This window comes from Pogoniulus pusillus, chromosome 5 (genome assembly GCF_015220805.1).
Source record: "Pogoniulus pusillus isolate bPogPus1 chromosome 5, bPogPus1.pri, whole genome shotgun sequence".
Classification (NCBI taxonomy): domain Eukaryota; kingdom Metazoa; phylum Chordata; class Aves; order Piciformes; family Lybiidae; genus Pogoniulus; species Pogoniulus pusillus.
Window position 1 is genome coordinate 37,297,831 of NC_087268.1, and position 17,295 is coordinate 37,315,125.

At 39.3% G+C, this 17,295-nt stretch overlaps 1 protein-coding gene across 4 annotated transcripts; it reads right to left on the reverse strand.

The window, feature by feature from the left end:
• Positions 1 to 17,208, reverse strand: BIVM (basic, immunoglobulin-like variable motif containing). 4 transcript variants are annotated; one of them, XM_064143784.1, is made up of 11 exons: positions 17,131 to 17,208; positions 14,267 to 14,867; positions 12,733 to 12,859; positions 11,570 to 11,665; positions 11,372 to 11,476; positions 9,921 to 10,015; positions 8,565 to 8,697; positions 6,273 to 6,344; positions 5,343 to 5,426; positions 2,445 to 2,541; positions 1 to 1,491 (listed from the first exon to the last, which is right to left on the reverse strand). In XM_064143784.1, the coding sequence occupies exons 2-11, from the start codon at positions 14,754 to 14,756 to the stop codon at positions 1,207 to 1,209; spliced, it is 1,584 nt and encodes a 527-aa protein (XP_063999854.1). In that variant the 5' UTR covers positions 14,757 to 14,867; positions 17,131 to 17,208; the 3' UTR covers positions 1 to 1,206. The 4 variants fall into 4 exon arrangements, with proteins under 4 accessions (XP_063999854.1, XP_063999852.1, XP_063999853.1 ...); XM_064143782.1 differs by lacking the exon at positions 17,131 to 17,208 and adding an exon at positions 17,021 to 17,093; XM_064143783.1 differs by lacking the exon at positions 17,131 to 17,208 and adding an exon at positions 16,572 to 16,705.
• Positions 17,209 to 17,295: the final 87 nt, after the last annotated feature.

The window sequence follows — 17,295 nt, forward strand, 5'->3', positions numbered from 1 at the left end:
TAGAAAACATTTTTTATTGAATGAACAAAAGTCTAAAAGTCTCCCATTTTTGGTTAACAAAAGCAGCAACCTACAAAACCCCTGCATTCCATGACAAATCTTTTTATGTCACAAAATGAATCCTTGAGCAGGTAACAACATCTGAATGCAGTAAGTCACAACTGTTGAGATGTGTTTGGGCAAACAACGGGATAAATTTCAAATTACAGAGGAAAAAAAAAAAGAAGACTGTACATGGACACCTGAAAAAGCGTGAATTGCTGGCTGAGAGGTATATAGTATCGTCAGGGCTTCCAGCAGTTTTCGGCACTTGCATGCCTTCCATACAAAATGGAAACAGCAGAAAAATAACAGAGGTTTTAAGACTGAACAAGGAAAAGAACTGCCAACAGAATGTGGTGTTTAACTAGATTATTTGGCTAATGGTAACTGCAGCTTTTTGATATGTAATTTCAGAGGCTTGTGTTAAATGAGTCGGTGCTCTCAAGAGGCTCCAGGATAAGAATTCAGCTGCTGTACCCACAAAGCAAAAGCAGCAAAGAAAGTCTGTCCTTGAACTTACCCTGCCAGAGATAATTCCTTCTCAGTCTAAAACCAGTATCCAGGGAAAAGAAACTGACACGTGCCCCACAAAAATACGATTATCTGACTGACTACTGGGAATTAAATAGAGAACGTACATTCACTTGCAAATCTGACAAGGTTTTCTAGCATATGTGATTCTTTTTTCCTTTGTGCTGGATATGGGCAGCCTTAATAATATGGAGTGTTTAAAAGGAAGGCAATGTTTACTTTTATCCTTAACATGTTCTCAGAATAACCCTTTCTATAAAGTCCTATCATAATTTTTCATGCTCTTGAATATTAAGTGTTTTCAGTGAAGTCTGTTTATTACATTGACTAATTCAATTAATCTTCCTTTTTTTTTTTTGTTTTCCAGATCAGGGCATAGTACAACTATTTCAAAACTGATTGATTTTACAGTTATATTTACTTTTGATTGCAAAAGTACAATAATCTGTGCTTATCTGTCAGTTTATACATCAGATCTCATCCACTGCAACCATATAATCAGATTTATTTAATAATTATTAAGCTGTATCTTATACCATAATTTCTATTCATATGGATTCTAGGACTAGTAGATCCCTAAGGTCTTGATTAAAACTAACTTTAGTATATCAACTCTACCATCTAAAGTTAATTTTAATCATTTCCATCATAATCATTATAACTCTGATACCCACTATTCCTCCTCTCACGAAGATTGGATTTCTTCCATGTAGACTCTTGATGAAAGCCAGCACTGAAAGACCGACCCAGTCGTCCATGCTGTTTCTTAGAGATATTGTCTTCACTCTCAGATTTGGAAATTCCATGTCCTTGGGATTGTTTATCTCGTCTAACAGTTCCAAATGGAAAATTCCAAGGACCAAATCTTTGCCAGTTAAGTCTTTGAAAGGCAATGATGCAATGTAGATTTCCTCCAACCTAATCAAAGGAAAAAGGTTAAATGCACACAGGTGCATTTATAACATACATAGATACTTGAAGTTAACATTTGGGCAGGTAACAGAATTCTTTAGAACAGAAAACAAAAACACTCACCCAAAACCCCCAAAGCAAAGGCCACAAACAGACAAACAACTCCCTCAAAAAAACACCAACAAACCATAACCAACTTAGCTCAATCAGTTTTCACTGTTTTGCAGATTGAATTACTGCTGCCTTACTCATTAAGCTGTTGTTTTTTTGTTTTTTTTTTAATCTCTCATGGGCTAGTACAACTTACTTTCTCATAGTTTTTTTTACTCCCCAGCCACTTTCACACAAATTATCTGTTTTGGTCCCTTCTCATATTGCTGACAGAGTATTCCACAGAGTCTCTATATTTAAAATCATCTCTTCAGCCTATTCTTTATCACAGACTTTCAGAAAACTGCAAAATAAAAATACATCCTCCATCCAGCAGACAGAGCCCTATCTATAGGAGAGAAAAGTGTATGTATGGACAATAAAGTTCACACAAGAGAGACACATGCATTCTTCTATGTTTGATCGTACTCAGTTATACTTTCTCACATGTAGCTAGCAACATCATGTACCAAAGGGATCTGTCTGTAATTTGTCTATAGAATATTTTTATCCCTGCTGCAGCTACATTTTAAGCCAACCAGGTTAAATGCTGTGACCAAATGCTTTGTATAAGCAGATATCCTGCTTCATCCTAGTATATGCCAGGCTACTGCCATGTTGTGTCCTATCCTGAAAGTAAATATAGATGACTCCAGTATGTAAGTACCCACATTTAATTTTTATCTCCACCAACATTTCACAACAAATTTCTTTCAGTGATCTGATGCTGCTGAAGTGCTGAAACATGAATAAATTGGCCAAAAAAAATCTACTGTTAATTTCCATTCATCTTCCTAAGTTTAGCTTACCTTTTTTGTTTTTCGATGCTGCAGTCCTCTCTCTAGGTGGCGAATATCTAGATATTCTGGATTTTGGGTGTTTAGGTCAGTGACAATATCTGCCCACCTACAGAATAAGATTATTACTATTCAGCTGATGTTTATGAAACCTCAGTACCATTAAGATTCATGTATACACACATGCAAATACAATTCTGCAGCTTTAAATAGCCTAATCAGTGATTAAAGATAAATAAATGTGTAAAGATATAAACCCCTCAGTTTTAGAGACATCAAGCTAGATATAAATGCATTGCTTTTAATCTAAGCATTTACAGCGATCATTTCTGCTCTTGGGAAACACCTTCCAAAATGACTAAGACCACTGCAAGTCACTAGTTGCATTGCTTTCATCCATTTATGAAAGGATGCAGCAAATCATAATGTAAGCAAGAAGAAATATTAACTTCTATTTAATCCTCTCTTACTGTTTTATATTATTTTGTTCAAAGCCTCATGTTTTTTTTTCCTCACTAAATCTGTTTTTACCAGACCGCTCTCACCACAACTCCATTTTATTCAGTTCCCATCTGCAATAAACTATCAATTCCCCATTAACTCAGCTCTTCATTTTCATAGTTCCTTCTAGTCCAACTGAAATTAATATCCTCTTTAAGCCTACACATTGTCTTTTCCTTTCTGTCAGCGTCTAATTACCTGCTTCTCTCTAACACCACCTAGCAAGTTCAGAAAATCCATTTCTACTCCAACTTTTGCCATCCTACATTAACCATAGAACTTTTTGCTAACTGTAGCAGGAGGAAGAATGCCTCCACAATGAAAAACAGTATTACAAAGGTTTGAAGACCTTTTCCCATGCTGTTTGTAGCTCATATTTCACAGGACATCCTTCTGTCAGTGAGATGTATAATCATAGAATCAAGCAGGTTGGAAGAGACCTCCAAGATCATCCAGTCACACCTAGCACCCAGCCCTGTCCAATCAACTAGACCATGGCACTAAGTGCCTCAGTCTTTTCTCGAACACCTCCCTGGGCAGCCCATTCCAATGCCAATCACTCTCTCTGGCAAGAACTTCCTCCTAACATCCAGCCTATACCTCCCCAGCACAACTTGAGACTCTGTCCCCTTGTTCTGTTGCTGCTTGCCTGGGAGAAGAGACCAACCACTACCTGGCTACGGCCTCCCTTCGGGCAGTTGTAGACAGCAATGAGGTCTCCCCCAAGCCTCCTCTTCTCCAGGCTAAACAACCTCAGCTCCCTCAGTCTCTCCTCATAGAATTTCTATTCCAGGCCTCTCACCAGCTTTATCGCCCTTCTCTGGACACGTTCCAGTATCTCAACATCTCTCTTGAATTGGTGAGCCCAGAACTGGACACAGTACTCAAGGTGTGGCCTGACCAGTGCTGAGTACAGGGGAAGAATAACCTCCCTTGTCTTACTGGCCACACTGTTCCTGATACTTGCCAGGATAATATGCCATTTCTGAGCACAGCAATCACATGCATAATGTGATTTTTATTTTGTTGTACTTAAATCTCTTTAGTCCAAAATACCCAGCTCTTTAGAGTTATTGAAATAGTCACATCACTGACAAGAGATGTCAAGAAAAGTCACCTGGATTTTCGGTTTAGATCTGTCTCACTATGAAACTGTCAGATAAGCACCTTCAAATCTTTTTTTTTTAATAATTAGAAAATAAAGAAGAAACGAAAAAGAAGTTGTGTGATGTTTTTTCCACATCTCTTTTCCTAACATATCGCATAAAATCCCTCTGTAATTAACTTGGGGGATGGCAAAGACACTATTTGCTAAAAATTTTTTGGGCATGAAATTGGTTTCTGGGGAAGCACTATTCTATTGCACATTCCCTCATTTCACAAATTAAGCATTACAAACCAGTAAGTCAAGTAAAGCTGAGAAAGCTCTTCTACTAACCATGACAAATGTAACTCATCAGTGAAATTTCTACACAGCACCCACTAGCTCTCCTACTCTGTACAACTAGTTTAGACACAAACTTTGTATGAGCCAGATCTCATCATAAATCATAGAATGGTTTGGGTTAGAAGGGACCTAGTTTGAACACTCTCGCTATAGAGGTTCTACTAGATCAGGTTGCTCAAAGCCCCATCCAGCCTGGCCTTCAATGCTTCCAGGGAGGATGCATCCATAAGTTCTCTGGGCAACTTCTTCTCATGTCTCACTACACTCACACTAAAGAATTTCTTCATCATATCTAATCTAAATCTACCCTCTTTCAGTTTGAAAATGCTACCCTTCATCTTATCACTACACTCCTTGATAAAGAGTTCCTCCTCATCTTTCCTGTAGGACCCCTTTTAAGTACTGGAAAGCTGATACAAGGTCTCCTTCAATTTTTCTCTTCTCTAGACTGAACTCTTTTAGCCTGTCCTCAGAAAGGAGGTGCTCCAGTCTTCTGATCATCTCTGGGCCCTCCTCTGGACCTGTTGGAGACTGTCCTTCTTGGGAGCTCCAGAGCTGAACACAATACTCCAGGTAAACAGATGCATTGTTTTAGTGCGCAGTTAAGCTAATAATGCAACACAGTACAGCTGGACCTGCACCTAAGCTTAGATATCTTGATAGCAGTGTAACAAGCTGTGCAAACTGTAGACACAGCCAAACTCCTCCAAAGTTCATACGCTCTAACAAGAGAAACAGGCTTTGGCTCTCAGGAGACCATGCATGTCCTGCCACGTAACACAAGACTGCAGAGCCAGCCTTAAGGTCCAAGTATGGAACTTCTCACCAAAATGTCTGTTTCTATTAGATCTATAGTACCTTCATTCAAAGAACTAACAAGTCACGTGGTGACCCTTGGGAGATAAATCTTAAGTTGTTTTGAAAGGAAATGTTCTGTTTTATATTCTTACCAAGTAACATACCTTTTACAGTGTATTGTTGGATGTTTTCTACTTGGCTCTCCAATTAAGATCCAATATTCTACTTCTTGCTGCAAGACACGACCTCTGTTCAACAGAAGATACAATCCTAGTAAGATTTATTGAGCATACTAAAACCAAAAAGAGATCACAGATTAACATTCTGATGTTCTTTTTAGGATTTTTTAACATTTAAAACTGTTTCTTCAGCCAAACTAAAACACAGCTCCTGTGCTGTGTTTACAGTTACATACTGGGGAATGTTTTGTTTCACAAGGCCTGGAAGCAAGATAGAAGTTACTGCTTGCTATTTGGGAGAAAAATAGACCTTCATAAAATAGTGTTACTTGGATAAAAAGCTAGAGTCTAGTATACATATATATTGAAGTAAGAGTATTGGAAAGCCACACTTACGTGAACAAACATCTTCACTATCTGTGATATATAGTAGAGCCCCAAAAGAACCCCTTCCACTGTTTTTAAATTGTAACCCAGCTGTCCTTTGTTACTAACAGCTGTGAGGTAAGCTGTATGAAAGCAGTTAGTAACTTCAGCTGCTTCCTCCTAAGCATTCAATACCACACATTAAAAACTAAAACTCTTGGATGACACTATAGTCAGATTGTGAGCAACTTCCAAGAAACTCAAAAGCCTACAGTATCCTTGTCAGGAAAAAATGGTGACAGACATCAGGGCAGACTGATGAGATACAGATAAATGTTTTTTGACTTCCTGTATATAATTATACCATTAAAAACTACCTGAGTTTCAACTGTCACAAACCCTGAGATTTTTCTGCCTAAAATATTAGACAGTATATGGCCTTACTGCTTGCAATAATTTGTTTCCTCATAAATAATGTTCTGTAAGGTAAGTGTATGCCATCATCATACAGATGGGAAACCAAGACACAGGACAGATTAATTGACTTACCTAAAATCACACTGGAAGTCTGTGGTTGAACTGGGAACTGAACCCAGGTCTCCCGAGTCCAAATCCAGCAACCTAAGATCATACAGGAAGTCTGTGGGTGTCCTAAGAACTATCTTCTAAGCTAAGTCTAATAGTCTGTCTACTCATTTCTTTTGGAACTTAAATGTTTCTTAGCTTGATTTTTAAATAAAACCTTTCCTTTGTAACTAGAATGCAATAACAGCTAAACAAGAACTGCTGAAGAATCTATTGATAGTGCTTTTGGAACCTAAACATTTTCCCAGTAAAATATTAGAGGATACAGAGAGAACAGGATGCTTTTCTGGTCTGACCTTCAGCCTAAAGTAAGGTTATAAATGCTTCCTGAACTCATTTTTTTCATGTTACATTGTTGGAAGAGATCTGTTGTTAGGAAAAAAAAGCCCTAAATAAATCTAATACTGACTTAAAATTAACATACTGGTGACTGAGAACACATTTCACCCACAGGTAAAGTACTGAAATTGTTGGGTTTGGTTATCACTATACAGTATAAATTCAAAACTAGATATACAGCATGTTAAGCTTCCACATACTGGACCATATTACTTCTCAAATTGCATTTTTGATCTAGTAAACAATTAAGTGTTTTTTTTTTTCACTATGCATATCCAGTGCAGGTTCTTAAGTGACTAAGGAATCAAATAATTAACTCTTTGGTAAATTGAGGCAGACAGATGTGTTGGACTTCTACTTGGGCCATATTTTTCACACTTCTCACTCACATGGCATGTCAGCAGATGCAGTCTTACTGTATTCTTCTGTATCTATACTAGAAACTTCCATTAACTGTATGGTCAGACTCACACTGGAGACAGATTCAGATGATTGTCTTACTACCTCCAAATAATTACCATTTTGAACTTTAACAAGCAGAGCACACATTCTCCATTTCTTGATGTGACAGTACATCTCTAACACAGCCAAAGATAAACTGCTTGTTATGCAAAGTGCAAGACTGAGGCTCACCTTACACCAGTGACCTACTCGTCTTTGTTTAGCATTCCCCACTATTGCCATCTGTTAATCTTGTGGATTGTCTTCCTACGCTCAATGATAACACTAATAAATACTGACCAACAGTTGAAACTTGAGAAAGTCCAACAGAAGCCTCCAGAAGACACTGTACTTGAAGCTACTTTGAGAGGAAAAAGTTTCATTTCATATGGTTCTGTGAAAGAGGTAGAATAACCTACTCTCAGCGTATCATACGGCAGCAAGTTAAATGCCTTACAAAAGCCAAGATAAAGTCTTTCAAGATCATGAAATTTTTCAAACTTTCAATTTATGTTTTTAATTCAAGACTTTCCCTAAGCTCAGGATTAATATCAGTACTATTATCTTTTAAATTCTATATTTAATTGAAACCTGTATCAACTACCCCATTATTTTATCCTGAGTAATGTCACCTTGACAAATCTGAAATTATTCAGATACTGTATTTTAATTCAAAAACAGTCTGTCATATTAAGATTTCTCCTCTTTGAGGAATGCTTCAGCATTACAACTTTTGTTTTTTTTTCAGAAAATCAAATGTACTGTGATAGTCCAGAGATCTCTTCCAGCACCTCTCTTTCTGCCAGTTCTTGGTAACAAATTATTCAGATTACTTTGCTAAGCCTTACACTCCAGTAGTTGCAGTTTATCATCGTTATTAGTCAGCAATGCAAACAATAAAGTACATAACCACCATCCTGCAATGTCTGCACATCACCTATTCTAACAATACATGTAAGTGAAGATTTTATCACTTTAACTTTGTTAAGGATTAGCATCACTGTAGAGTTTTTGGGCTTAGTATATAAGAAAAAATCCCAACACATCCACAAACTTCTTTTGTTTTCCCTCAAGTTTACAGGGAGTGTGTTCCCAGGAATTAGCTCTTTTTTTATTGTTTTTACTTTAAAAATACCTGGCTCTTATCAGCCCATATGGCTGTACTTTTCAGACTACTGAAAACCAGTTACCTTTATCTGTCCTTTAAGTAAATATCTCTCTTTATCTGGCTAAAATGTCTTTAAATTATTTCTTAGTATCATTCATGGGTTTCTGTTCAAGTTTTCTCAATCTAGTCTCTTTAGGTGTGTTTAAGTCAGTTCTTCCAAATCACAGAGCAGTGTTTGGCTAGTTCAGACATACATGTTTTTACAATATTACACTAAAACGTTATTTAGGGAGAAAAACGGTATCAACTTGCAGTAAGTTGTGCTGTATGTTTCCTCCACTAAAATAAACATAGACACAGTGTCTTACCTGTAGGCTTTAGTAGCTTTTACTGGGGTTGCTTCAAACCCAATTGGGCAAAAATAATGGTTTTGGCAATGGTAGATGTAGGCCATTGATTCATCTTTCAGTCCACGGGTCAGCTTTGCAAGGGCCCCTGCAGCTACAAAGAAAGATCAGGTTACTGTTCCAAGTCCTTTGAATCCTGCCTAACACGCTCCAAAAAAGGCAGTTTGACAACATAAAATATTTACACTGCTTTCTAAATTAGAAGACATGGCCTGACAGGCTTGCACAAAATAGAATTTTCATTTCAAGCTTATTTAATGTCTTGCCAGATTAAAAAAAAACATCTGCCACATGGTCTGTACTAGGAAAATGCAATATGAAGTATGCACTGCATATAGATCAAAGTCATATTAAAAAGTATTTGTTACCCCCAAAATGGTAATAATAATCAAGCATCCTTAACCTAAAAAACACACACTGTAGTCTCACTGCCCCAAATAAGATGTAGTACTTGTCAGTGATGCTACTGAAATCTCTGAAAGCTTTCAGAAGTTTTGGCATCATGAGCTTCTTGGAGCTTCCTAGTGTCAGGAACACATTTTGCATCTGAGTATGCAATATTTTGTACTGTGATTGCAGCGCTCAGTTTCAGGAAAAGACCAAAAAAGGCACTGAAACATAACAGAACTCTCAAATGCAATGTCAAGAACAAAAACATCATTTCTATTAACAATCCCTCCCAAAACTTATCAGCTTCGTTTTATTCTTTCCAACAGCCTTCAGTTTGACAATAATTATACAGGCTATACTAAAGGCAAATAAACTATGCATGAAAGTATATTAACTTAAAACACTTAAAAGTAGGCATAAAAATGTCTATTTGAGAATAATCACCAAACTTTTAGAGACAAATCTTCACAAAAGTCTGGCAGAATGGATGAATTCACTGACTTCAAAATTGTATTTTTTTAAAGCATAAAACATTTTTAAAGTCCATTAACATTTCTCTGCTATACATTCTATTTTTATACACCTGAGATTTCTAAATGCCAAAATAAAAATGTGTTGCTCCCCCCACTCTATTATAGAAAAAACATCTTCCTGCACACCCAACACAGAACTGCAAGTGCAGTGCCCTCCTGAATACCTTAATATTCTGATTTTGTGGTAGCAGAATGTATATTTTATCAAAATGGAAGTACAAATGAAAGCTTTAGAAAAACAAAAGCAAGCACAGAAAAAAAAAAATCAAGCAATCTGGAGCTATCAGATAGCTTATCATAAACTGGAAGCACTGTTTACAGGTTTTGTCCTGCCAAATGCTACACACTGCAGCACTTTTCAGTTTAGATGAATGCTTTAGGATTAGGCACATACCAGTTTCTCCAGCTGTCTTGTTCTTCCCATGAGGTTTATACAAAACATAGGAGCATCCCTTGATATGGAAGTGATCGTTTATTTGCCTAAACCATCTGAAAGAATAAACTTAAAGGATTGTAATAACTCAAAAGTTATTAAATTCACTTTTGATTCCACCCACTTTTCCACTGCTCAACAGATTAGGGAAAAGAAGTCTCACTGTGCTCCAAAGTATCTAGTACCAGAACACAGACTGTAGATGACCATGGTACCCTAATACAAGCAAACCTCAATATATCCTAGAGATGTAAACAAAACACTCAAAGCCTTTTCCTTTAGTTTGCTTTTTCAGACTCAATGCACAGACAAAGCAACCAAAGGGCTGGGGGTGAAATGTTGATCCTGTTCTGTCCAGTCACCTTCAACTTCCAGTGGCTCAGCCATTAGAAAAATTCTCAGATTCTGAAGTGCCATTTTGTATCAAATATTCACTTTTCCACCACATCTCTGAAGATAAAACCTCAATCATAAAGCTTCATTGGGTAATGGAGTTGGCTCTCAGCCCTCATGTTTCCCAGTATGCTGAGTACTTAAAATTATTGGACCAGGCAGGAAAAAAAAAAACACAAATCTGAACTAATAAGGGTAGCTTTTCTGTATCATATAGAGCATTCAAAGGGCAAAAGGAAGAAGAATTACAAGTTTGACTTTCATCTGTATAGACTCTTGACATAAAGAGACAGCATTTATTACTGACTTAATACTGTGACACAGTCCTTATAGTCCAAAAGATACAAAATCTGGAGCAGTCTCCAAAAGCAGAGAAGACAGTTTTCATGGCAGTCCCCAATGATCTAGCCAATATGTTACCACTAAAGAGCAGACTGCTTCTGTTTTCAAATCCAGCACCCAGACTGTGCCAAATCCTTCCATATTGCTGTCAAAAAAAGTTTTAAGTGCTCTGTGACTCCAACCCCATGTTTGGGTTTTTTTTTTTCCTTCCTCCTGAACAGCAAAGATGTAGCACTCGCTATCTTGTTACAAACTGTTATTTTTTTAACATAAAGCTACCAGTATATCAATTTCTTTTACAGACTGTTGCAGTGACATTAGCAAATGAAGGTAAAGAGAAAATTTCCTAACCAGGGAACTGGATTCATTCAAATATTATACAACCATTAAATGGACAGAGCCAATAATCAAATAGAATTTCATGGCAATCTGATCTGTGTAGCAACATTGCACTACACATAACAGCTAGTGCAAAAAACTCTGAAAGGTTTCTTTGGGCACTGTCAGAGTAGCCAGGTATGCTTCATTATTCTAAAATGTAAGCGGATTATTAACTTATGTTGGCCACTTTAAAAATAAAAGTAACTACTACTGTATTTTTAAAGGTTCTGTCTCTCAGTTTTATGTAATTTTTGCATATATTAACAATTTAGCTACATCAAAAGAACCAAACGTACCTCATTAAAGTTGTATTTCCAGTGAAAGGACCAAACCTAATCTCCTCAAATGGGGGTTGAAAGCCCAGTATATGCAAAGCTTCTTCTTGAGTAATAGGTGGTAAACTAAAATCCAAACACACAAAAGCAAAAGGATTGCTTAATAAAGTAATTAACATATTTTAGACTCTCTGGAGGCATAGTGTATGTGTGACTTACCTTCCTGCTCCTAATGTACTATATAAGAAATTCCAACAAGACACTAAGGATGAAATTCCACAGGAAGTTTTGTATTGAGGTCGGCTAACACAATACCTAAACCAAACAAAAACCCAAGCACATTAGTAAGCATTCCTGATTTAGTTATAGAAGCAATCTCACTATTTTGATGTGTATCATGCCATTGAAATGCCATGTTACACAAAATGTTTTTATGTTGCCTGTATTAAAAAAAGAGCTCATTCTATTTTAAAAATAAAAATGGAGCAAATGTGCTAACTGTTGTCTTTAATTTTGCCAGACCAGATACTACTATCATATTTTATACAAATCGGTCAGATTTCTACCAGTCCCACAGGAGGACTATATAAATAATCCTGCAGGAAAATATGGTTCTGTATTAATAAAATGTACAGCTTGATCCAGTTTGTTCTAACATAGGAATCTGTAGTGAACTGCATCTCTTCCAATTCACTAATGAATGTCATTCTAGAGTTAGCCCAGGGAATCTGCAACCCAACTTTCTTATATCATAGACATACAGTAAGAACCAGATGGATTCATTAAACTCAGTGAATGTAGTTAACTTTATACATACAATTTAGGCTGTATAGAACTGACAGGTTCTAATCAAGTATTTCTCAGTGAAAACAAAAAAAAATGGGAGTAAGACACATTAGTACACTCCAGAGATTTGCCATTGGAATGGGCTGCCCAGGAAGGTGGTGGAGTCGCTGTCCCTGGAGGTGTTCAAGAAAAGACTGGATGAGGCACTTAGTGCCATGGTCTAGTTGACTGGACAGAGATGGGTGATAGGTTGGACTGGATGATCTTGGAAGTCTCTTCCAACCTGTTTGATTCTATGGCACATTTAAGATAACTTTTTACCTGCCCATGCTAATGCACTTGTGATTTTTTTAACAAGGAAACCCCTTAAGTTATTAAAAAAATGTTAGCAAAATTTTTTTTAGTATTTCAAGAAATGGGAGGTAAGCTCTCATTTTCTTGTGGAAAGTATGAGATGTATTTATGCTTAACACATCCTTATCAACATTATTAAAAGTATGACAACATTATTAAGAAATTTGACATCAGATAACCAGCAACAGTGTTTGCCAACAAACTGTATGGGGAGAATCTTAAATACAATTCGTAAATACTACCATCTCCGGAGGTCCAACACTTTTCTCTCCTTCACATCTTCAAGAGCAGAAAGCTGAGGACACTCTCTGTATTGCTTGCCTTTTTTGTCTACAGATTTTTTCTTCATCACTTGTTTCTTCATATTGCCTGTGAAACATTTCACAAATAAAATGAATGCCTAGCTTATGTTTCATATCTTTGTTCTTCCTTTTTTTTAATATCATACACCTCAAATAGAGAACGGTTGATCTGATTATTCTAATGCATTAAATCAACCATCCCAGAAACAGACCCTCAGACCAATATGAACGTCTCATCTCCTACCATTAAATGAACAAAGAAATAAAATGAAACACTTCTAGTTTTTTAGAGTGAAGTTCCGTAACCAGTTCTACTTTTTAGGGAAGATTTCTTTACCGAAAGAGTGATCAAGCATTGGAATAGGCTGCCCAAGTAGGATGGTGAAGTCACCATCCCTAGAGATGTTCAAGAAGCACGTGGACGTGGCACTTTGGGACATGATTCAATGGCCATGGTGGTGTTAGGTCAATGGTTGGACTTGATCTTAAAGAGGCCTTTTCAAATTGAAAAATTCTATGACTCTATATGCAAATACAGCCACTGAGGCTGGGCCAGATGCTGGTGAAGGAGTATTTCTGTCTCATTATGAAGCCATCATATCCACACAAAAAAAAAATTAGCACTAATTATCAACCTGAAAGTATTGGAATTTGCTTCTTATTTTTAAGGATGCTACATGTACACGTAAAAAGGCAAAGGCCACTTACCAAACATGTTTTTAAGTTTTACTCAACCTGGTTTGTACTGCTAAAGAGCAATTTAGCTAGCCAAGTCATTAAGAAAAAATATCTACAGTCCATTCCAGATAAGCAGAGGTACTATAGGAAAAAGAAAACCAAGTGTGTATTGAAGTGCTTGGTTCAGAGTTGCATCATGTGACTATGAGAAAAAAAAGATATATGGCAACAAAGAAGCCAATATTAAAGAAATAACCTCCCTAACACTGTATATGCACAGCAACCCAAAATAAATACAGTTCTGTTACAGATACCAACTGCTTTCCTAGGTAACTGTAATGGCCTCATTTGCTTGTTGTCATAACCCCTCTCCCAGTCTTTAATTTCAAAATACATCTCTGAAATACCCTGAAATATTTTTGCAAGGGACAAATCTGTATTTAGCAGATAATGGTAATCACTGCACAAAGCACTAGATCCTACTAAACAATGAGAAAAAAAATCGAATTTTAAGGAAAAAACAAGCCCAAATCAGAAGCCACTCCAAATATCAGAAGTACACACACAGAGTAAAGCAGAAGCCTCTTTTCTTTTAGAGCCACTTGCCCAGGCAGCTATGCTTGACTTTCCTTCCTACTACTTCACTCTCTCCTTCCCTATTGAGCAGGCTGTTCAAAATGACATACAGGCTCTTCTGTAGCACCTCAAGCAACACATATGCTGACCAGCCCACTCAGAAACGAGTTGTAAACATGAAGCCCTTTCCTCTCACAACACCAAATCTTCATCACCTCACCTGATTTGTTCTTCAAACTTGTGGTCACCGCATTGAACTCTGATTTGTCGATTTCCCATGCTAGTGGAAGCTTTCCAAGATCATTAGGCAAGCTTTCCAAGTTAGCATCTTCACTGTAGATGATCTCTGAAGCACCAGTTTGAATGCCAAGTAAGCTAGATGTGTTATTTCCAATGTTTAAGGCAGCACTGCCTGACAGACAGGCACTAACTGAAGCACTTGGGCTTTTACAAATAGATGTTACTCTGTTTAAAAAAGCATAATCTGAGCAGATGGTATAAAATTTCTCTCGTGTATGAGTCACAGGACAACCCCATGGATAATGTCCATCACCCCTAGATACCAAAGATGCAGAGGAGGCATCTGACACGCAGTATGGCTTCACGGGATCATGAAAAGAAGTATCTGAGGATTCTTTCCCAGGTTTGTTTTCAGTGTTTCCATTATTTCCAGAACCATTCTCTTTTTCATCTTCTGAAATGTTAGGCATTGAATGACACTGAAAGAGTACAGTTCAGCTAAGAAATTTTTTCTGATGTTTTAACTACAACAGAGTTTGCATCATTGCCTCCATTGCCTACGCAAGGTATTGATGAGGTACCTGAAAGAAGATGAGAAGTTAGTATAGGTTGTCTCAGTCAACATAAAATATATCAAAGCTTATCTTTGAACTTATATCCTATAAAAGCCATGTCACAACATACACTATGTCTTTTTCTAATTCCCTAGAATTCTACAATTTTATTATTCCTGAAGTGCTGACAGCATACAACATAGCATACAACATAGCAATATCATGAAGATACCATGAGTAACTACTCTTCTAGACCATCATACACCAAAACATTTAAAATACATTAAAAGACTCCTACATTTATGTGATTGCTTCTACTCCTTACATTATCCTGCATATATGGAGTGCAAAATAATTTGCATAAATTATCACAGAAACAATAACTTATGGTCACTTAATTCTGAAGAATCCTGCACACTTTCACTGAAATGTGATGAGATTTAACAAGGCCAAGTGCAGAGTCCTACACTTTGGCCACAACAACCCCAAGCAGTACTACAGGCTAGGAACAGAGTGGCTGGAGAGCAGCCAGGAAGAAAGGCACCTGAGGGCAGTGGCAGATAGTAGGCTGAACTACAGTATGTCTAGCAGTGTGAAAAGCAGTGTGTCCAAGTGGCCATGAGAGCCAATGGCATCCTGGCCTGTATCAGGAACAGTGTGGCCAATAGGACAAGGGAGATTATTCCTCCTCTGTACTCAACACTGGTCCTGACCTTGAATACTGTGTCCAGTTCTGGGCTCCTCAGATAAAGAGAGAAGTTGAGATACTGGAACATGTCCAGAGAAGGGTGATCAAGCTGGTGAGAGGCCTGAGGCCTGGAACACAAACCCTAAGAAGAGAGGCTGAGGGAGCTGGGGTTGCCTAGCCTGGAGAAGCCTCAGGGCATTCCTCATTGCTGCCTACAACTACCTGAAGGGATGCTGCAGCCAGGTGTCTTTTCCTGCACAACCAGCAACAGAACAAGGGGACACAGCCTCAAGTTGTGCCAGAGGAAAAATAGGCTGGATGTTACGAGGAAGTTCTTCAGAGAGAGAGAGAGTTATGTGCATTGGAATGGGCTGCTCAGGGAGGTGGTGGAGTTGCTGTCCCTGGAGGTGTTCAAGCAAAGACTTGATGAGGCACTTAGTGCCATGGTCTAGTTGACTGGATAGGGCTGGGTGCTAGGTTGGACTGGATGATCTTGGAGGTCTCTTCCAACCTGGCTGATTCTGTGATTCTATGAAAATCACCCAGATTAAATGGCAATTTAATAGTTAATTACATTAACTATTGCCTCTCTTGTCAGTTGACAACACAACCCTCAATCTGTTTCACTGTTTCTTCATAGGGCTGTTAAGGGTTCCCTTTTTACATGCCTCCTATTCGTCAAGATGCGAGAAAGAAAAGCAGGTTTTGTTTATAGCAGCAAGGAGTTCCCAAAAACAAATTTAGGAGGCTGGCTTGCTTTTTATGACCTTTTTTAAAAAAGCAAACTGACAGTATGTGCCATATCAACTCAGGAGTTCGCACGAATGCGGTGCGACTGCACATGCCGCAGGTCGCGGGGGAAAGCTGGCCCGAAGGAGGCAGGAGTTCTACTCCAAAGTAGATTCCTGCGACAGCGACTTCTGGGCACTGAACCAAACCAATGGCGCAAGATCGATCCTTCTTCTACCAACAGTGGGTCGTGCAACCAACCCAGACTCAAAGCTCTACATGAAAGGGTACAAGAAATGTCTAAACGCACGTACATACTCTGCAGCTGCCTGCTGAGAACGCGTCCAAGCGGCGCATAGCCTCGGTTCTGCCGAGCAGCCCCCGCGGGATCCGCTCTCACCAGCTCCCCGGTAACTCACCCCTCCGAGGACATCTACACAACTCCCCCAAGGCATAGGGGGGCACCTAGCCTCAGCACCGGGGAGGGGCAGGAGGGCTGAGGCGCCGCCAATCGGGGCCTGTGCGCGGCTCTCTGGCCCCGCCCCGCCGCCGCCGCCAGATCGGTTCCAGAGTGAACAGCACCGGGTTAGGGGGAGGGGCTGCGGTTCGCCACAGCGAGGCCCACCGGGAGGGTAGGCCCACACTTTTCCACGGCGCCTAGCAGAGCCGGTTATGGCGAGGCGCCCGGCTGTGCGGCAACACTGTGGTGAAGGGGAAAGGGCAGCTGCTCGGCGGCACTCGCCCGCCCTCCCAAGCCCGTTACCTGCGCGGCGCCTGTCTGCCTCGCCAGCCCCCAGCCACGGCGGAGCGAGGACGCGAGCGCACCGGAAACAGACACGGCGCGTGGGGGTGGGTGTCGCGCCGTGGGCTCACCTGCACCCCCGCCGCCCCCTGCTCCCCGCCTCCCTGGCGCTGCCGCCGCCGGCCGGCACCAAGTCTCGCAGCTGGCCGGGGGAGAGGCGCGAAGCCGCTCGGCGGCGGGGACAGTCGCGCGCCCTCACGGTGTCTCAGAGAAACTGGCTTAGCTTCTTCCGGCCA